This window comes from Rousettus aegyptiacus, unplaced genomic scaffold, assembly GCF_014176215.1.
Source record: "Rousettus aegyptiacus isolate mRouAeg1 unplaced genomic scaffold, mRouAeg1.p scaffold_m13_p_6, whole genome shotgun sequence".
In the NCBI taxonomy this organism is placed as follows: domain Eukaryota; kingdom Metazoa; phylum Chordata; class Mammalia; order Chiroptera; family Pteropodidae; genus Rousettus; species Rousettus aegyptiacus.
Window position 1 is genome coordinate 56,022,785 of NW_023416309.1, and position 19,411 is coordinate 56,042,195.

At 52.6% G+C, this 19,411-nt stretch overlaps 1 protein-coding gene across 3 annotated transcripts in view; it reads left to right on the forward strand.

The window, feature by feature from the left end:
• The window catches only part of LOC107500587 (phospholysine phosphohistidine inorganic pyrophosphate phosphatase), a 79,445-nt gene that overhangs the window by 17,881 nt on the left and 42,153 nt on the right, over positions 1 to 19,411 (forward strand). For 2 of the 3 annotated variants that reach the window (XM_016125988.2, XM_016125989.2), the window contains exons 4-6: positions 3,388 to 3,451; positions 4,234 to 4,326; positions 18,028 to 18,119. In XM_016125988.2, coding sequence (XP_015981474.1) covers positions 3,388 to 3,451; positions 4,234 to 4,326; positions 18,028 to 18,119 — 249 coding nt within the window. Of the gene's footprint in view, positions 1 to 3,387; positions 3,452 to 4,233; positions 4,327 to 8,154; positions 9,737 to 18,027; positions 18,120 to 19,411 lie in introns of those variants that run through there. The other variant, XM_036222744.1, reaches the window with a different exon arrangement.

Consider the following 19,411-nt stretch of genomic DNA (forward strand, 5'->3'; position numbering starts at 1 on the left):
AGTATCGAATCAGTTGCTCTTAGCTTTGTAGTTCTGCCACAGATTCCATAGTCAGCAAGGGTTCGTTTGAGGAGGGAGCGATTAGTAGGGCCTCTAGCCGCCGGGGGTTCTGGCTTGGGCTGCGCAGTGGGCGCTCAGAAACAAGAGAAGGAACTGGTCTCAGCTTCCCGGGACAGCCCAAGGACTCGTGAAGAGCTGCTGTCACGTCCGAGTGGGGGGTCACTACCGGCGGGGGGCTGCCCTCCACCGGAGCGGGGCCGAGCGGGGCCCGGGGGAGGCCGGCTGGCGGGTGCGCCGGGGCAGAATGCCCTGCTCCTGGGAACGGGCTGATTTACATTTGGCATCTGTTTGGACCGAGAGAGGGAATTGCCTTGGTAATTTCTTCTGTCATGCCTCAGTCAGAAAATTAAGCTGTTTATGTGACAGTCTATGGAAGGTTAATGGCTCTTGTCGGAAAGGTCAGGTGGTCATTTCGAAGGGAGGTTGTGCTGAATAATCGGAAGGGCAGAAGAATAAAGCATAACGTCTCTGCGACCGCGCCGCCCGGCCTGCCCCGCCTCTCCGGCACCCGCGCTGCTGCCTCGCGGCAGGAACACGCGGCGTCTGGCCAGGCCTCTCGCCGCCTTTGTTACGCCGGCACCAGAAGATAAATATAGCGAATCTTTTATGTTTCGGGAGTAACTCGGGCTTTTCTATTTAAAAAAATTAACAGGTACTTGTCCTTACTGTGTCTCTAAAAACGTTTTCAGCTAACAGATGGCCTCCAAGATGTCTTTTTGTTTTCCCGAATGAATGAGAAATCAAGAAAAGTTCTGGCCACTGTAAAAACAAGCTCCGATTCAGCTAAACGAGAAATAGTGAGGTTTCTAATTTTGGTTTGTGGAAGTCAGTTTTTTCTTTAGAGTCTAAAAATTCATGTAACAAAGACAGTTTTAATTGTGTATTTTAAGCTGATGTACGTTTTTTTCCCTCACATCAGAACTATCGTTAAGCCTAAAAAAGTGCAGGTTTCCGTCACTTGGGAAGAAGGACCCGGGGAGTGTGAGACAGACGGAAGTTGGGCCGCATGGCCGTCCTGGGGAGGTTTCTCCGTCAAGGAGGCCGCCCAGCCTTTGCCTCCTCCGGCCGGGCCCGGGCGCTGGGTCGGAGGCCCCCAGAATCCTCCGCGCCGCACGGAGCCGAGCCTGTGGCTGGGTTCTGTAATTTTTTCCTTTGCCTTCTGGGTGAGCCTCTCCCATGCTGGCCGCATTCTTTCCTCACCCTGTCCTCTGTCCTGGCTCACGTCAGCATGTCCCTCGTCCCCCTCCCTCCCAGTCTGGACTCACGCTTCCCCCGTTCTTTCCCTCCGGCAGCGGTCATCAGGCAGAGGGCGAGGGGACAAGGGCGGGTGTCTCCCTGGGTCCCTGTCCCCAGCGCGTCTGGCCTGCTCGAGCTGACCGCAGAGAACACATGCTCTCCTCATGGCCTGTGTCTTGTCCTTTCATATTTATATTTGTCTGTGGACTTCTCTGCTCCCCCCCCCCCCAGACCAGGAGTGCCTAGGGGGCAGCCTGGGTCTGGGAGTGTCCCCGAGTCCTGCCAAGGGGTGAGGTAGCTGTGTCCTGCATGTCTGGGGACCGAGCTAACAGATGCCAGCTTCAGTGCCAGTGAGCTCAGGCCCTAGGACCCCGCATCTCCCTCTTCCTTTCAGCCAGACTTGGCTTTACTCATGATTCCTTACGACTCTGGGCCTGCGTAGCTAAGGAAATCTTCATGCCAAAGTAGTTGATTGTAGAAATGGGAAAAATAAAAGGCAGCTTTTTGTAGGCCGTATAAATGCGGAATACACGTGTGCATCCTGGCTTTAAGACAAATGCAATTATGGACCTCTAAGCCTGTTTTGGGGGTCACCCTTTAAAAGGGGGAGTATTTGCAGGTCCCAGCTCTGTGAGCAGGTGGTAGTTCTCTCTGACTAGCAGGCACCTTCCTGAACGCATGCAGCGTCCCAGCTCGTCTGTGTCCTGTGGGGTAGCCCACAGAGCACAGAGCCTGGACCCTGTTGGAGAGGCCTGGGGTTCACTTGGAGGCCAATGAGTCCCGTCACAACAGGGGACGCCCCACAGCTGCAACAGATGGGCTGTGGCTCCGAATCTGCCTGACCGGGGTGAGTGGCGGGCGACCAGCCCTTGCCGGGCCGAAGGTTTAGCTGAAGCCCTACAGCCCGCCTCGTTCAGCCCAGAGGCTAATGGTGGCGGTAGAGAACGCAGAGCGGAGAGTGCGTGTCTCACCTGAGCTCCGGGTGCATGAATGCAGGTGGGCAGCATGGACTCCAGCAGCCTTCAAGGCCTCAGGTGGGCCAGGGAAGGACAGGCAGCGTCCCTGGGCACAGCAGAGCTGGAGGAAGGGCACAGCCCTGGGGCAGCTCATTTTTCATATAGGCACAGAACAGGTTTCAGCCTCACAAATTAGACCTGTGTTCATTCTTTCCTCCCTAGCTCTGAGCTGACCGCCTGTTTCCCAGTCTGGCTGAACAGCTATTTACAGTGATATTCACTGTATTTTGAGCAGTTGCCGTATGCTAGGCAGCGTGTTAGGAACTTTGCACGCATTATTCTGTTCAAGGCTTTCAATGATCCACGAGGTGGGTACTGTTCTGTTTTGTCTTGTTTTTGCCCATTTTTCGGACTGGGAAACTCAGGCCCAGTGCTACTCAGAGTCCCGCCGTTAAAGAGCAGCGGAGCGCAGATGTGGACCCGAGGTCAGCACGCTTCGCTCTTCTGTTTGGCTCCGTGCATACCTGCCGTTTAATGTCGCCCAGATTTGAAGGGTGTGGGGAAGGGAGAAGGATCGTGTGAGGGGCGTCCCGAGAGCCGAGCTGTCTTAGTCCCCAGTGAGACGGCGGGGGGGGGGGGGGGGGGGGGGGGGCGTAGTCGTCGTCTCTGAAAGCATCTGGCGCCCTCTGACCTCTGGCTAATAGGAGACGCGGCAGGGCACTGTGGAACTAATGGGGTTTGTTCTCCAGGCGGTAATTAGGGGTTAATTATTAGCAGTTAGGGGTTCCCCACGTGCTCTGTGGGGCTGCCCTTCCCAGAACACAGGTCTCTTGTCTTTCCCTGGATCCATCTGCCCCGTGGGTCCCCCGTTAACCACCGCGGTGGGGCCCCACAAGGCTGGCAGCGGGGGGCCATTCTGACAGCTGCTGGCCCACCGTCTCTCCCACCCCGAGTGGCGGCCCGCCTCGGGGCTCCGCTGTGCTGATCTCCGTCAGTCATTCTCAGCATGGCGTGTGGACGGACCCTCCCCCGTGACTCAGTGCTCCTGAGCTGGCAGAGCCAGGACAGGGCGGTGTCTCTGGGCGCGTCCTGGAGCGTGGGCTCAGCTCAGGTGTCCCCTTCTGCTCTCCCCTAGGCGCTACTACAAGGAGACCTCCGCCCTGATGCTGGACGTCGGTGCCTACATGAAGGCGCTCGAGGTACCTGCGTGGGTCTGTCCGCGCCCGCTTCCGACCTCGGGGCCCCCGGGGTGTTTCTGACCTTTCTGGAGAAGCGGGTGTGCTCCACGGCCACATTGCCGTTTATGTTTTCAAAGTAGGCCCTCCTGTTTGAAAACATAAGCGCTCCCTCTCCTCTGGGGCCTGGCCCCCCAGCTGCCCTGGCCGCTCCTCTCTCCTGTCCCTCCCATTCCTCCACCCCAGCACTGCCCGCCTTGACCCGGTGGGTGCTCCTTCCTGACCCCCTCCCCGTTCGCAAGGCTAGGCTCAGATGGGGCTCCCCGGCGTCCGCTCTGACCCAGGCCTGCCCAGCTGTCCTGGCCTAGGCTCCCGCCCAGGTCAGCTCCGGTCACCGCCCTGCACGCAGGTGGGAGGGATGGCTAGACAGGCGCTGGAGCCCTGGGCCTTGCTTTCCTGGCGGGGCTGTGACGGAGCTGGGCGGCAGGGGGAAGTAGTGAGAACACGGGCCAGGGTGCCCGAGTGACGCCAGTGGCCCTGCCAGCTGCAGGCCACCTCTCGTTACGGTCGGGTGTTCGAGCAGGTGGCAGGTGCCTGGTGGGGAGGGGCCCCGAGTGTCCCACTGGGCCCCACGTGGCGTCATCCCCGCTCTTGCCGCGGGTGGTCTCCCAGCGCATGCGCCCCGCCCCTGGGAGGCCCCTGGCCCACGGTGCGCGGTCCCGGTGCTCCTTCCCTGAGTCCCCAGGGGGAGGCCTCCGCCGCAGGTCGGGCCTTCACCTGTCGCTTCGCCCCTTCTCTCTCCCCAGTACGCCTGTGGAATCGAAGCCGAGGTGGTGGGGAAACCTTCTCCCGAGTTTTTCGAGTCTGCCCTGCAGCAGATGGGGGTGGAGGCCCACCAGGTAGGATGCTCTGACAAGTACGCGTGGTGGAGGCGGCTCTCTGGGGAGGCCCGGGGCACTACGCAGGGGCAGCCGTGGGGCACGCGGGGCTCCAGGCCTCAGGCAGGCTGCGGAGGTCGGCCGGCAGCCGCGGGTGGACCCCGCCGTGAGAGCCAATTTGGCTGGAAGCGTGGGAAAGACAGCAACGGGGGCCCACTGCACCTTTTAACCTGTTACATCCGTTTCGGTGTGAGAGTGAGAAGCAGAAATGCCTCTGGCTTTTTCCAAGTGACATTTGCTTTTTTTCCGGAAGGATAAGAATTGACAAAGCCTATTCGTATATTACAAATATTTCCCTGGAAAGACAATAGATAGCAAGATTAAAACACTATGTAAAATAAAATCACGCATCTCGTTGCCTTTGCATTAACGACTGTTTGGAGATAGTTGGCCTTCCAAGCATGCATCTCTAAAAGAAAAAAAAGCAGTTATGACTTCGGTGTCCACAGTGCACGTCTCCATCCCAGGGCGCGGGGAGCTGGTCCACTCCGGCCGGCGGTGTCCTCAGAGCATCGTTAAAGAAACTGGACATGAGTCTGTAGTTGGCCCCAGGCTGCCCTGCTGCCCGGCTTCGACATGGCACCAGGGGACAGTATCCGTGCCCTGTGGTGAGGCCGGTGCCCCAGGACCCCCGTGGCCTCCACTGCTGTGGGACCTGAGTTTCCTATGTGAGTTCCAGTCTAGAGCACTGGTCTCACACGGTGCCGGAGGACGACGGTCCTCCGCCACGCAAGTCGGGAACCTCTGTGCTCGGAACCCCCGCCACGCCCACTGCACCCCAGTATTCACAGATGTCAGAAGGCACAGGGTCTTGGGGGCCCAGGAAACATCCAGGAAGTACCCCATGAAGCTGGCGGAGAAAAAGAGGCCTGCGTTTCAGTGAATGAAGACTGCAGACATAAGTAACCCGTTTTTTCATGACTTTGTTTTATAGGGCAGAATTTCTTTTTTGTTTGTTTTGATAAATTACAAATATACACAGAAGCAGAGAAAATGGTCCAGTGATTACCGCTATATATCCATCGCCCAATTCAACAGTTAAAAGATTTTACTAAATTCCCTTTTTCTATCCCTTTTCTTTCTTTTTAAAAACTTACGTGTTTTTCTTTTGTTCCTGTGTTTTAAAGCCAATCTCAGACTTATCGTTACTCTATCCTTTCATATTATAGTATGCCTTTCAAAAAAAGATGGTTATTTTTGACTATGCAGTGCTTTAAAACACCTAACAATGGCTTAGAAGCACACAAAAAGATGTTAAGTGTCACAGTGAAGTCCCGCTCATACCCACTGGACACCCATAATAACTAAGACAAAAACAAAAACACACCGGAAAACAAGTATTGGCAAGAACGCGGAGGGATTGGAACCTCCATACTGGTAGGAGTGTGAACTGGAGTCACCTCTATGAAAAACAGCCACCGTGGAAGGTAGTTCTGCAGTAAGTTAGACACAGACTTCCCGCACGACCCAGCATTCCACGCCCAGGTATGTGTCCAGAGGCATCGAAGACAGGCGTTCAGATAAAAAGCTATCCATCATGATTCATAGGGGCCTTATTCACAGTAGCCAAAAGTTGGAAACAGTGCAGATGGTCCTCAGCGAATGGGTGACAAACTAAGTGTGGTATGTTCACCCAATGGGATATTTCAGCTATATATAAAAAGAATGAAGTACTGATAAACGATATAATGTGAGTGAACCTGGAAAACATGGTAAGTGAAAGAAGCCAGTCACAGAGGCCGCAGTTTATATATCATATATTTATATGGAATGTCCAGAATAGGCAAATCCATAGGGACGTAGAGTAGTGGTCGCCAGGGGCTGGGAGTCGGGGGGGACTGGGGTGACTGGTTAGGTCCCCTTTTGGGGTGACAGAAATGTCTGGAATCAGACAGTGGTGATGGTCACACAATATTGTCAATGTGTTTAATGCCGCTGATTGAGCACTTTAAAATGGTTACAGTGGTAAATCCGATGTGTATTTTATCACAATGAAAGAAAACCTATCCCCCCAAATCATTAGTAACTCATTAGTATTATGTAATACCCATCCGTCTTCAAGTGCCCCTGGCCGTCTCAGAAATGTTCGTCTACATCGATTGGGTTAAATCAAATCTCACAATGTCTATACTTTGCATGTGGCTGTTTTGTATCTTAAACCTCTTTTTAACTTTTTATCATGGAACATTTTATATATCTCTGCAACTAGAGAGAGTAGCTAAGTGAATCTCCAGGTACCCATCTCTGAGCTTCAATAATTATCAACTAATAACCACTTTTAAAAAGTTGTTTTTAGCTGTTCGTTTTAAAGTAATTTCACATTTACAAAAAAGTCGCAAAAGTAATGCAAAGAATTCCCATGTACCCTTAAACCGACTTCTCAAATGCTAACATCTTACATAAGGATGATAGAACAATTATAAAATCAGGAAGTTAGCACTGACACAAGACTATTTTTTTTAGATCTCCTTCGAATGCTTTTACTTAATTTTAATATTTCAGCCAGAGCTGACATTCAGTATTAGTTTACGTTAGTTTCAGGTGTAAGCATTGATTGCAAGACTCTTAACCTAGAGACCCTTCTGCAGACGTCAGCAGCCGTCCCTCCGATACCTTTATTGGGCCACTTACATTTAGCAGTCATGTCCCCTGGCGTCCTTTACTCTGGGGCAGCCCCTCAGTCTTTCTGTGTGGTTCAGCACCATGGCATCTTTGAAGAGTCCTGGCCAGTTATTTCGTAGAATGTTTTTCGGTTTGGTTATTTCCTTATGTTTCCCCATGATTCGATTTTGGGTTATGCATTTTCGACAGGAATCTCCCAGAAACAGTGCTGTGCCCTCTAGGTACATGCCATCCACAGGCGTGTGATGATCCCCTGCCCTGTCATTGGTGACGTTCTCTTTGGTCCCAGTGGAGGTGGAGCCTGCCCAGGTTCACTATTACGAAGTTACTGTTTGTCCTTTTGTAACTAATATGTGTCTTGTGGGAGAGCACTTGATACTGTGTAAATATCCTCTTTCCTCTCATTCTTTTCCCTTCATTACTTTAGCATCCACTGATAATTCTTTCCTGAAACAGCTAGTACTGTTTGCCAAGTGGCCATTTTTTGTTTCATCGTCTTGTCTATATGTACTGGAATTTACTGTGGGGAAGGGCTTTCCTTTTTTTCTCCCATTGTTTATTTATTCCAACGTAGACTCAGGATTTTGTTTTATTTCATGAGTTACAGCCCATTTTTATGACTATTTACACGTTGTTCACTTATTAATTTTCAAAACGATAACTCTGTTCTCTAATATCCTCTCAGGGTGACAAAGATTTCAAAATACGTATACCATAAATACACGTAAACATACTTTATGTGTTTCGGTCCATTGCAGTTATTATCTTATTGATGTTCAAAGTGTTTCATCTGTGACCAGTGGGGGCCTTCAGACTGGCGTCTGAGTGGTTTGACCCGAGCCCCGTGTCTCAGGGGTGGCAGGATGTGTCCCAGCGGCCTTGCGCACTTCCTGCTCTCGGCCTGGACTCCACCGCCCCCCCAAGGAGCCATGCTGACTTCCGTGGGAAATAGCATTTAGAAACCATCATCACGACATTAGTGGTTCTCGTTTCTGGGTTGGTCATCATTGCTAAGCTTTTTTAGTCGACAAGGTTCAGAAAAAATATATATCTTTAAACGTGAAACGCATCGTGAGTTCATTCCGAAACTTCTGACTCAGATGCACACCTATGGGTTTGTACTTGGTCTCATCAATCTTATATCTGTATTTCCTTCTTCCACGTCAGAAATTCCAGCTCTTAAGAATACCGATGGCATCAGTCATTTGCTTTGGCCCAGAGTGTGTACACACGAGCCTTGAATCTCGAGAGTGTGCTGTGTGAAAGAAGCCAGGCACGAAAGGGAGCGTGCCACCACCAGCGCCACCAGTGCCACCCGGGCTGGGACAGTACCGTGTCGCTGGGCCAGGGGACTGGACCGTGACGCGCAGTGTCACCGTGGTCACTGATGGCCGAATATGGAAGACTGGTGGCGGGTCCTGTTTACAATTTCTTTTTTTGACAGTCCGTTTTTTGCTTCAAGTAGATCCCTCTAGAGACTTACCCTATTTTAAAGGCCTTGGAATAGTTCTCCTTGGGTGTATGCCACCAACAGGATCCTCTCTGAATTCACTTTACTTCTGAATTTTAGGGACTTGGTTTTTCAGCATCTAAATTTGTGTTGTAGTTATGTAAATACTTGGTTCCCAGATCAAACCCACAAAGCGAGAATTATTCGAGGCCGTCTGGCTTCTGCCTTTTTCCTTCTCTTCCTACCCATCTCTTCTAGGTACCTGTTTTTACAATTATGATGCTTATCTTTCCATTTTTAAACCATGAACAACTATGTATATATTCATCATACTCATAGGACGTATTTTAGAATAAATTCTCAAGATAATGTGTTATAGAGTGGGAGAAAGGCTGCTGTGGTAATGGTCGCTAAAAACCAGTATTTACAATTATATGAGCAGCGATCACAAACCATCTCAAACAGCTGCCCCTCTCCCCCAGACAAAAACAAGAAACTGTCCCTGCCTGCAGTGTAAGACCCACGAAGCTGAATGTGAAGACATTAAATTTGCTTATATTTGTATAGTTCCACCTTGGGTAATATCCCGCCCCCACCCCCAGCACACACACACTCTATTTTTCTTTTTGACATTTTCCAGTTATTTCCACATCGCATCTTTTACATTCTGAATGAGAAGCTGCCCTCCCCACACCCCAAAGGGGAGCGAAGGCCCTTACGGGGGTCGGGGTAATCCAGGCCCCTCATTTGGCGGGTGCCGGGGCTTTGGGGTCTGGGGCGGGCGGTTAGGGTTCTGGGTTCTTGGAGGGTCGTCTGCCGAGGTCGTGTTCCTGCAGCCGTCCGGTCCCTCACCAGCGTCCGTGTAGCTGAGGAATTTCCTCTGGTGGCTCCGAGCGCATGTGGCGAGGCTGAATTTATTTGCCTCCCACGTTATCATTCTCTTTCACCTCCCACTGTCACACCTGTCTCCCCCTTTGACAGACAGTCGGGGTGGCAATTGTATGTTCTTAACACCCCCACCCCACCGTTTTTCTAAAATGACCCATAATGTTATTTCGAGCCTCAGGATGTATAGACATCTTAAGGCAGTATTTCAACAAATGGCCATTTCAGATGAACTGTGTCTTATGCACAAGGTAATCATTCTGTGTTCCTGCTTCTTTATTTTTAATGAAAAATGCCTGTGAGGAGCTTTCTTGCTGCCGTAGTTCCGGGCTGTGGCAAACCTTAAATTTTTCAAGCTGCTTTTAATCAATAAAGTTATCAGCAGTCATTTCCCTTGATAACTGCTTTTCCCCAGACCTGGACTCTCTCCTTGCTACTGAGGACTTTTCTGCCCACCCTGAGAATGGATGTAACTCCCCAAATCCAATTTTCATTTTAGCCTTTCCTCTATTGTCTAGACATAACAGATCGCTGGTGTTATTCTACTAGATGAGGAATTCAGACCTCATAGAGGTGAGCAGCCCTTTTCTAAGATTCAGTTATAAGGCAAAGAATAACATACCTTAAAGATTACTTCTAGCAATACCTAATTCTCATGGTTCAAGGCTTCTGAATCAGTGGGTTTTTTTTTTTTTTCTTTTTTTTCGCTTCATACTAAAGCCCAAATGATGTGAAGGTTTTGGCAGTTTTCCATAATCACAAAAAGCCCCATCCGTTGCAAATTGCATGGGTTCAGTGGAAATGGGGACTGTTCCAAGCACATTGCTTGCGGGCTGGATGCTCCCATCTCCTAGATGAGCCCAGGGCTCGGACAGGAAGGGCCACGGATATTCTGAGGGCCGTGCGTGCTCGGCACGCCCTGGTTCTGTCACGCGCCCATTTATTTCATGAAATGCGCACCCCATCCCCTGTCTTAGTTGTTTGCATTTCCATTTCACGGTTAAGACTGTTTCTCAACCTTGGCACTATTGACATTTTGGAGCCAGATCGTTCTGTGGGGGGTGGGGGGGGGCCGTCCTGTGCACTGTGGGATGCTTGGTGATAGCCCCCTACACCAGCCGTGAAACCACAGATTCTCCAGCCATTGCCAGATGTCCCCCGGGAGCAAAATGACCCCCAGGTGAGGACCGCAGCATTGGAGAACGGTCTCACAGAAAATTCTAGCATCAAACCCAGGATTCGTCCTCTGGTGAGGGGCGCGCCTGCTGCCCAGCCCTCTCCCGGCCCTGGCTATACTCTGTTCTCAAGGAGAGGTTGGCAGCATTTCAGAATTTTCAGATTTGGTAAATGAAATTTGAAAAGGCCTATTTAGTAGTACAATGTCATTTTCTATTTTGAAAAATATTACAAAATGAAAATATTGTTGGTGGGATACAAACTATAGAAAATAAAGTTAGACACACTATTAAGTGGTGAGGGTAGGCGCCTTCAGGATGGCCCGTCAGAAATGAGGGTGAGGCCTGCGGGGTTCCCCAAAGAAGCCTGGGCATAATGCGTGGGCTCCGCCTCCTCCGTTTGCTCCCCAGTTCTCAGGGCGTTAATTTTAGCTGTGTGGCTCTGGGAACAGTCTGCTCCCCTGGTGAGGCCTGCGGTGGGGCGTGGCCTCTTCAGGTGTGTCTGTCAGGGAAGGCCTGTCCCCGCCCCTTTGTTGGCTGAGCCCCGCCCCTGGCCCAGGCCCCGCCCCCTGCCGTGCGCTGTCCCTGGGGCCGGTTAGGGGAGGACTTGCGGAGGCAGTGCCAGCTTGCGGCATCTGGAGAGGTGGGGCCCGGCCGTTCCTGCACCCGTGTTTGAACCCGAGGCCCCAGCACTGCGGCCCTGGCCCCGGGTCCGAGACCCACCGCAGTTTCTTGAAATTCCAGCTCTGAGGTGGCCTTTGCCTCGTATCTCCTGGTCGTGAGGTATCTTTAGAACCTCTCGTCTTCGTTTTTCCTGAAACCTTTTCTCCCCTAGAGCCTTTTTAGAAGATTTTATTTTCCTCTCCTCAAAACACAAGTATTTTTAATCTGATGATAAAGTAACTTATGTTTACTAAAGGAGTAAGAAAACCTCAGAAGTACCAGAAAATAGTCATCATTCCACTCACCTAGAATAACATAAATCATGCTTAACTTCCCTGATTTTTTTTTTTGTGTGTGTGTGTCTCTATGCACATTTTTAACATAAAATGGGGATAACCCTGTATGTGCCACGTGAAACCTGATTTCCCCTTGTAATATCGTATTGGGAACTGTCTCCTTTGGGCTTATCTGAGCTCTTTTTCAGAGTAGCATTCCTTGTGCGGATCCAGTGCTCTGTGCCAGGCCCCTGTCATCGGAGGCTGAGGTGGCTTCCAGCTCCCCGCGTCCCTGGTGTCTGACCCTGGCGGACACCCCCGGGTGTGCGTCCCTGGGTACGTCCCTCGTCACGGCTTGGAAGCCCCAGCGGGCGGGCTGCGAAGCACGTTGCTCATTTCTGTTTTAGAGGGGCTGTGCTTCACCCCGCCCCCCACCAGCTGTCTACGCAGATGTGCGTTTCCCCATACCACACCAACACCTGGTGTCCGACTTCACAAAGTAGTGGTGTTTGAGTTTTGCTGGGTTCACTTTGTTCTTTACGAATGTAGCAGGCCATGGGGGAAATCAGCGATTCAGTAATTAATCTCCAGGTGTCTGAGGGCACCTGGGTTCCTCCGAGCATTCCAGCTGAAGGTCTAGGCTCGTCTCAGTGCGGGGTGCCACCTCCAGGCCTTTCCACGTAGGTGTGTGCCCCGTGGGGCTGAAATCCAGACCGAGCCGCCTGCTCCTTCAGCACAGCCCTGCCGTTTGCTGCCCCGTGAGAGGGAAGGGTGCTTCCCCTGGCAGGGTCCCGGGATGACCAGAAAATTCGTGAAACGTGGGCTTTCTCGTGAGAGCTCCTTGGCGCTGGACATCATCACCTGTCAGAGTGGGTTCTTCCGCCGGCGCCCAGGATGGCGAAGCGCGCACCATGCTACGCAGACAGATGCTTGAGAAGAAGGAATGAATCTGCTTTTCGAACCCAAACCGGAAAAGCTGCGGAGAGGGCGGGCTGCCCCTCCAGCTCGCCCGACTCCTGGGTTCTGTGGGAGTCCGACCCCACCGTCTCCGACATCTTCCTTGGACCGCGTTGGGGGCAGGAGGCCAGTGTAGCCCGGGCCTGACAGGTAGCGTTTTTTTATTTCCCCTGACAGCACACCTCTTGACCTCTATCTTCTCACCAATGATTTTTTAAATCCTAAATGATTTGGCAATAATTGCTCCTCCTCGCGTGATTATTGCCCTTCACTGATAGTAAATCTGCGAAGTCCCCAGGGCCCGAGGGCGTTTGGCACGCGGCGCCCGCAAGCTGGCCCCGCCAGGCATCACCGCTCCAGGCCGCTGCACCCCGCTCTCCAGCCCCTCACTGGGGCTGCGGGGCTCCGCCTGGATCTGGGCATCGGTGCATCATGCAGAACCACAGCTGCCGCTCCACGAGAGCCGCCTCCGAGGGCACAGACCTCTCGGTTCCGTCCTCATGGACCACATTAACAAATGTCCTCACCCAGGAAGGCCCAGAACCTCTCCTCTGAGGGGGAAGTGTTCTGCCCCCTTAACGTGTGTGTGCACACGTCCGTGTGTGAACACACAAAATTTTATTTTCCCCTGAAGCATGGAAGGTGCCAGGCATGACATGTAATCATTGGAAGATCTGTTTCATTTCCAAGGAACCTTCTAGCAAGATGGCCCCAGCCTCTGAGAGGGCCCTGAGTTGGAACGCCGTGATTGCTCCCAGGCTGACCTCAGCGTTTCAGGACAACTCGAGAAGGGCAAAGTGGGATCTCACGCTGGGGCTGACGAGCGGCCTGGCCACCTCGGCCCAGCACCTGCCTGGTCCTCCCTGCCCGGGTGATGCTGGCTGTGCAGGCACCTTAGCATCCCCTGAGTGGGCTCCACTGCTGGCCCCGCAGCAGAAACACACATCGCCACCAGCTGTTTCTTCTTCGGCGAGTGAAGGTTGCCGCACATCCACGTGGGAGCACAGGACACAAAAATTAAACAGATTTGGGGCTGGCGGGGTTTCCCCAATGTCAGTCATGCCAGGAAAAGAGTTCCGACTTGCACCCTGAGGACTTGCCACTGGCACTGTTATTGTTTCTTTACAAGGATCCATTTTAAAAACAAATACGCGTATTTTAAAAGGAACTTTTGATGACTGCTAGAAATGACAACCCAGAATCGCTTATAAATAGATTAAGCACAAAACGATTACAGTAAAAATCTGTACGTCCTTGTTCTAGCTAAAATCACATAAATAGTCTGTGATTCACTTTGGGAAACATGGGAGTAGATGGAGAAAAGATCAGAGAACATAGCGAAATGTGTGACGTTTAGAGGATTCTCTGGGAGGAAACGCGGTCTATTGCGAGTGGCTTGTGTGTCTCGCGGAGGGTTGTGGCTAGCCATGGAACGAACTCTCGGCGCCGGAGGTCTCGGGCCGTCTCCTCTGAGCTTTCCACCAGGGCCGGCAACCCCTGTAGCTTCTCCAGTGGAGACCCCTCTGGCTTCTGCTTGAATGTGATTAAGTATGTGTGGGTGGGGGGCGGGGGGGCATGGATGGTGGGGAGGCTTGCTACCTCCATTGCTGGAAAAGTCTCCTGTTCACCTGGAACTACCTCCCTGGCCTTGGGAGGCACCTGCTCAGTCTTTGTCCTTTTCCACAAGCTCCTTGTTATTTGAAGGCCTAGCCACGAGCAGTTTCCAAAGACGGTTGCTCCAGCTTCAGACACCTGTGCTTTTGGAATTCACTGTGTGGCCTGCTGAATGGTGGCAGATGGGTAGTTAGCACACACATGGCGTCCCCCGTTGGGAATGGTCTCCCTCCCCCTACACCCTCTAATCTGGTTGACCTCTCTCAACCTTCAGATCAAAGTGCAAACACCTTACCTCCTCCAGGAAGCCTTCCCTGACCACCACCAACCCCACAGGGTCAGGCCTCGCAGCCTCCTGCACCTTTTCTCCCTGCGCCTCATCACAGGTCCTGGCTGTGTGTGTGTGTGTGTGTGTGTGTGTGTGTGTGTGTGTGTGTGTGAAATTATCTGATGAACATCTGTCTTCTGCACTTGACAGGGAGCTCCACTAGGGCAGGGACTGTGTCTGCCTCACTGTGTCCCCAGCCGCACGGCCCTCCCACAAGGGCGTGACAGAAAGGCGCCAGGTGCCTGGAGGTGAGAGAGCCACGGTGAAGACTGCAGACTGTCTCCGTGGGGCTAGGCGAGGAGTTTCCTCGATACAACGTGTCCTAGTCTTTTTTCCTTTTAAACATGGATGGATAGTATGTCCAGGTCCTGTTCTTGATGCTTAACTTCCAATGACTTAAACCCCTCACCAGTTACACCCATTTTACAGACCCAGGTGGAGGCCAGCCCAGATCAGCTAGCAGATAGCAGAGCGGGGATCCCTAGCTGCGCTGACCCCATCTCAGGCTGTCCATTCTGCCGGTCGCAGAAGGCCCGTTTCCGTTACCACTGCTCCCCGCCCCCCACTCTGGGGCGGAGGGCAAGTTCCGTCCGGACGCCTGTCCTCGCAGGCAGAGTCCAAGCTGACGGGCGAGCCTCCCCCAGCCTGCGAACGCTTCGCGGTCACCGTTTCGGTTTCCTGTGCTTTTGGTTTGTGTATTTGTTCGTCGATGAGCCCTACCTGGAATCTGAGTTCCAGAGAGGACACTTGTGGCGTGGCTGCCAGTTTCAAAGCTTCCGTCCCATCGGCCTCTGGACGCTCTGTCGCAGGAGTCGGTTTCTCAGGCCTGTCTGGCCTCTGACCAGGGAACTTCCTGATTGGCCTGGAGAGCAGACCTGTGACAGCTCCAGCGTCTAAGGCCCTCGACTTTTCTTCCACCAGTGGAATCTTCTGAAAATACTTTGACGCTTTTAATCAGATTTTTGTAGTAGTTGAGTGAGAGAGGCTATTTTTTTCTTTAGAAATACATTTATTTATCTAAAAAACGTACGCATCAATTTAAACAACGCGGCGAAAGGAGACCCGCCGAGGTAGACTGTATCCCCCACCCGGCTCTCTTCCTCGGTGGCCAGCGAGAAGTCCTGCTGGCTGTGCCTCTTGCCTGTCTACAGGTGGACGGCCGTGCCTTGGTTCAGAACACAGATCACTCTGTAAGTTTTTGTCGATCCCCAGCTCAGTGCCAGCTGGCAGCACACGGCGAGCTCAAGGAGCTCACGCATTTCCGGAGTGAGATAAGTGAGCCAGCACCATGCAGCAGGGTGCATGGGGTGCAGGGGGGAATCAGAGTGCTTTCGGAGGGCCCCAGGACCCAGCGGGGGCTGAAGGGCGTGGTTACCCACACCGAGACCTGGAAGGCTGGTAGGGTGCGGCCAGCGGAAGAGGGGAGGTGAGCCGGCAGAAGGGCCTGCCTGGGCCCCGTACCCTTCCCGCTGCTCTCCATTCCCTCCTGTAGGTCACGTTCCCGTTTGGCACCACTTTCCTGTGGCCTGGAGGGCTGCCTTCGACATTTTTAGTGTGTGGTTCAATTGACGATGGAGTATTTTAGCCTCACATATCTGAAAATGTCTGCATTCCCCCTTCGTTTTTTGAAAGATAATTTTGGGGCATAGAATTCTAGGTTGGCGAGCCGCCCCCCAACCCCTCCCCACTTTCGGCACCTTAACGGCGGTGTTCAATCGTCTTCTCACCAACGTCGTTTTCCTTGGGGAACTGGATGTCCCGGCTTCCTTTCTCTCTATATGATGGCTTTTTTCCTCCGGCCGTTTTCAAGATTTTCTTTTTTGTCCCTCGTTTTGAGCAATGTGATTATCTTGTGCCTTGATGTAGTTTCCTTCATGTTTCTCATGTTTGGCGTGGACTGAGATCTCGGATCTGTGTATTTATTGTTTTTGTTGTGTTTGGAAAATTTTCAGCCATTATTCCTTCAAATATTGTTTCTGTCTCTTCCTCTCTCATCTCCCTTTCAGAGACTCCGCTTAACATGTATATTATTAGGTCTTTTGAAGTTACATCGTAGCTCTCTGATGCGCTGTGCATTTTCCTCTTGGTGGTTTCTTATAGGTAGTATCTATTGCTATGTCTTCAAGTTCATTAATCTTTTTTTCTGCATTGTCTAATTCGACACTAATCTCATTCAGTGCTTATTCAGTATATTTTTCAACTTATACAATGTAGTTTTCTTATCTGGAATCTTGATCTGGGTCTTTTTTTTTTTTTTTTGCTCTCCCATGTCTCTACTTAACTTTTGAAACATAGGGAGTCTGGTTACAATAATGACTTAATGCCCTTGTCTGCCGATTCTCACATCTGTGTTAGTTCTGGGTCAGTTTCCATCGATTGAGTTTTCTCCTCATTCTCTGTGATACTTGTTTTCTTTTATGTCTGATTATTTCGTATTGGATACCAGACTTTGTGCGTTTTACCTTTTGGGACGCTGGGTATTTTTGTGTGCCCGTGTGTTTGCACTTGTTCTGGGATACAGTCAGATAACTTGGCAGCAGTTTGATCCTTGCGGAACTTTCTTTTAAGGTTGAGAGCAGGCTGTAGCCGAGGGCCCACGATTGCCGGCCGTCGAGGCAAGGCGCTGCTGGGCATGTTTCTTAGTGCCCTGCGAAGTACGGAGTATCCCAGCCTGGCTGGTGGGAACGGCCACGTTCCCAACCCTGTGTGAGGTCTGAGCAGCTCTCTTTAATTTTCCTGTGAGATTCGTCTCCTGGCCCCGGGTGGTTTCCTTGCTCACCTGTGCTAATTGGCAGGCTGCTGAACACTGCGTCGTTTCCGGGGGAAGTCCGCTGGAGCACTCTGCCGTTCTTTTCTGGGCAGCCCTTTCCTCTCGGATACTGTCTTCTTGGGAATTCTAGCTGCCGCGGTCTCCCAGCTCTTAGCAACGTCTCTTCAACTCGGGGCATCTGCTGTGTTCCACCTGGTCCTCCTTCCATGCGCCCGCAGCTTGCAAGGTCTGAAGGCGGTAAGCTGGGGAAGTTATAGAGGTCACCTGTTTGCTTCTTGTGGCCCAGAAATCACTATCCTCTGTTGCTTGATGTCCATGGTCTTGAAAACTGTTGTTTTATATAGTTCGTCTGATTTTCTAGTTGTTTCAGGTGGGAGAATAAATCCTGGAGGCAGCTTTTTAAAATGATGTGTGGACTGTGAGCATTTCCTGTGTGTGTGTGTATTTGTTTGCACACTATTTTGTGTTTCATAGTAGTACCTTCACTTTTGAAAGCAAAACCTGTTAAACTGCGCCCTTGAAAGATTTGCCAGAGATTTGCTTAGTTTTCACAGAACCAAGGATTGACAAAATAGCCTGGCTACAGAGTGTTGAGTCACAGGTAAAATTCAGCCCACGTTCAAGTAGACGCAAGACAGTGCCAGCCTTTCCACATGTCCTTGTGGTACCGTATCGCTTTGACACCTGCCGATTGATTTAAAATTGCCCAAATGTGCGCCGTTCAGAGCCGCGGCCCATGGGGACACCGGGAGATATATTTGAGGTGGGTTGACTTTTAATCAATAGGATGCTGCTGTTACCTTGTTTAATTTGTATGATGGTGGTTTTAAACCTCTAATCAAGCAGTTTATTATGTCAAAAAAGACGAAGCGGCACAGGAAGAAAACTGACGTTGCTTCTGCGTGCTTCTCGCTGCGTGACAGGCCGTCATGATTGGAGACGACATCGTGGGTGACGTGGGCGGCGCCCAGCGGTGTGGAATGAGAGCGCTGCAGGTGCGGACCGGGAAGTTCAGGTGAGCGCCTCCCGCGCGGCGGCTTCCTCCGCGCGGCGGCTTCCTCCGCCCGCCTCCCTCCGTGGATTCCCGGGGTGGCCACGCCTGCGTTCTGGTTCTTGTCCGAAGTAAAGGGGATTATCCCTCCCAAATGGAAGCGCAGCGTGGGGGCGCCCGCTGGCTTTCCCGGGACAGCCCTCCGAGGGGCCTGGCTGCCCTCTGTCGCAGAGAGCGGTCAGGCGAAGCGGCCTTTGCCTCCAGGCGCAGGTTTCAGAGTGGGTTCACGCAGGTGCGCGATGCGCCGCGGCCGTCCCAGGCCGCTGCCCGCTGCAGGTCGGCTGAACGCGCGCCTCGCTCCGTGGGAACCTGGCTGCATGGCCGTGGCTGTGGCTCGTGGGCACTCAGCCCGCCTGGTCACCACCCCCCCTCTCCTTTTGCTCCGCCTTCCCCATTCTTTGAGAGGCAGAGACCACAGAGAGGCTAGAACCGTGGTCAGGGGCGGGTCAGGGGCGCTTCGGAACAGAACCTCTGTCTGCAGAGGAGCTTGTGTTTTCTTCCATGGGTCACAGGTCAGCCTGGTCTGGGCCACGCCTCTGGCGGGCGCCTGTCGGGAGTTGGGTCCTTGCAGCATGTGGAGATGCCTCGTGGTGACCGGGCTCCCTCGGTTTATCAGAGTGTTGTCTCGCCTCATTCGAGATGGTTTTAGTCGTGGGGTCCTGCCAGTCTCTAGTCCTGGTACGGGAGGGAGGCCAGAGGGGTGGCACGGGGCCTCCCAGTGGCCCTGCCGCAGGGCGCCCCCTCAGGCCAGCGTCTTCTTGTTGTATGCACGTGCACATGCACGTAGGTGCTCACGCACACGCGTGCAAGACTGTGCGTCTGAGGCCACTGCGTTGCTGGGGAGTGTGCGATTGGGGCTCGCCCGTGGCCGGCAGCTCTCCCCGGGACTTTGGTGTCTCTGTTCCCCTCGCTTCTTCTGCCTTTGTCGCAAAATGGCCCGAAGAGAAGAGGATGAAGCCTTAGAGTTGGGCGAGGTCGCAGGGTGGCTTGAGCTTGGGAAGGCCAAGCTCGGTTCCTTCACAGGAAGGGTCTGGAGCTGTGCCCAGGGGCGGGGTCCCCGGGCAGCCGGCAGATCCGCCCCCACCCAGCAGGGCTGCCCGGGCCCGGACGGAGCAACACAAAGCTCCCTTTTCATCCCCGCTGTTTGGACGTCCAGCCTCTGCCAGGGTGTGGCCCTCACCTGGCTCGCAGGTAAAGGTGTTTTGGGCGTTCTCCCCACTACCTTGTTCCCGGCATGTCTGACACACTGGGCCAGC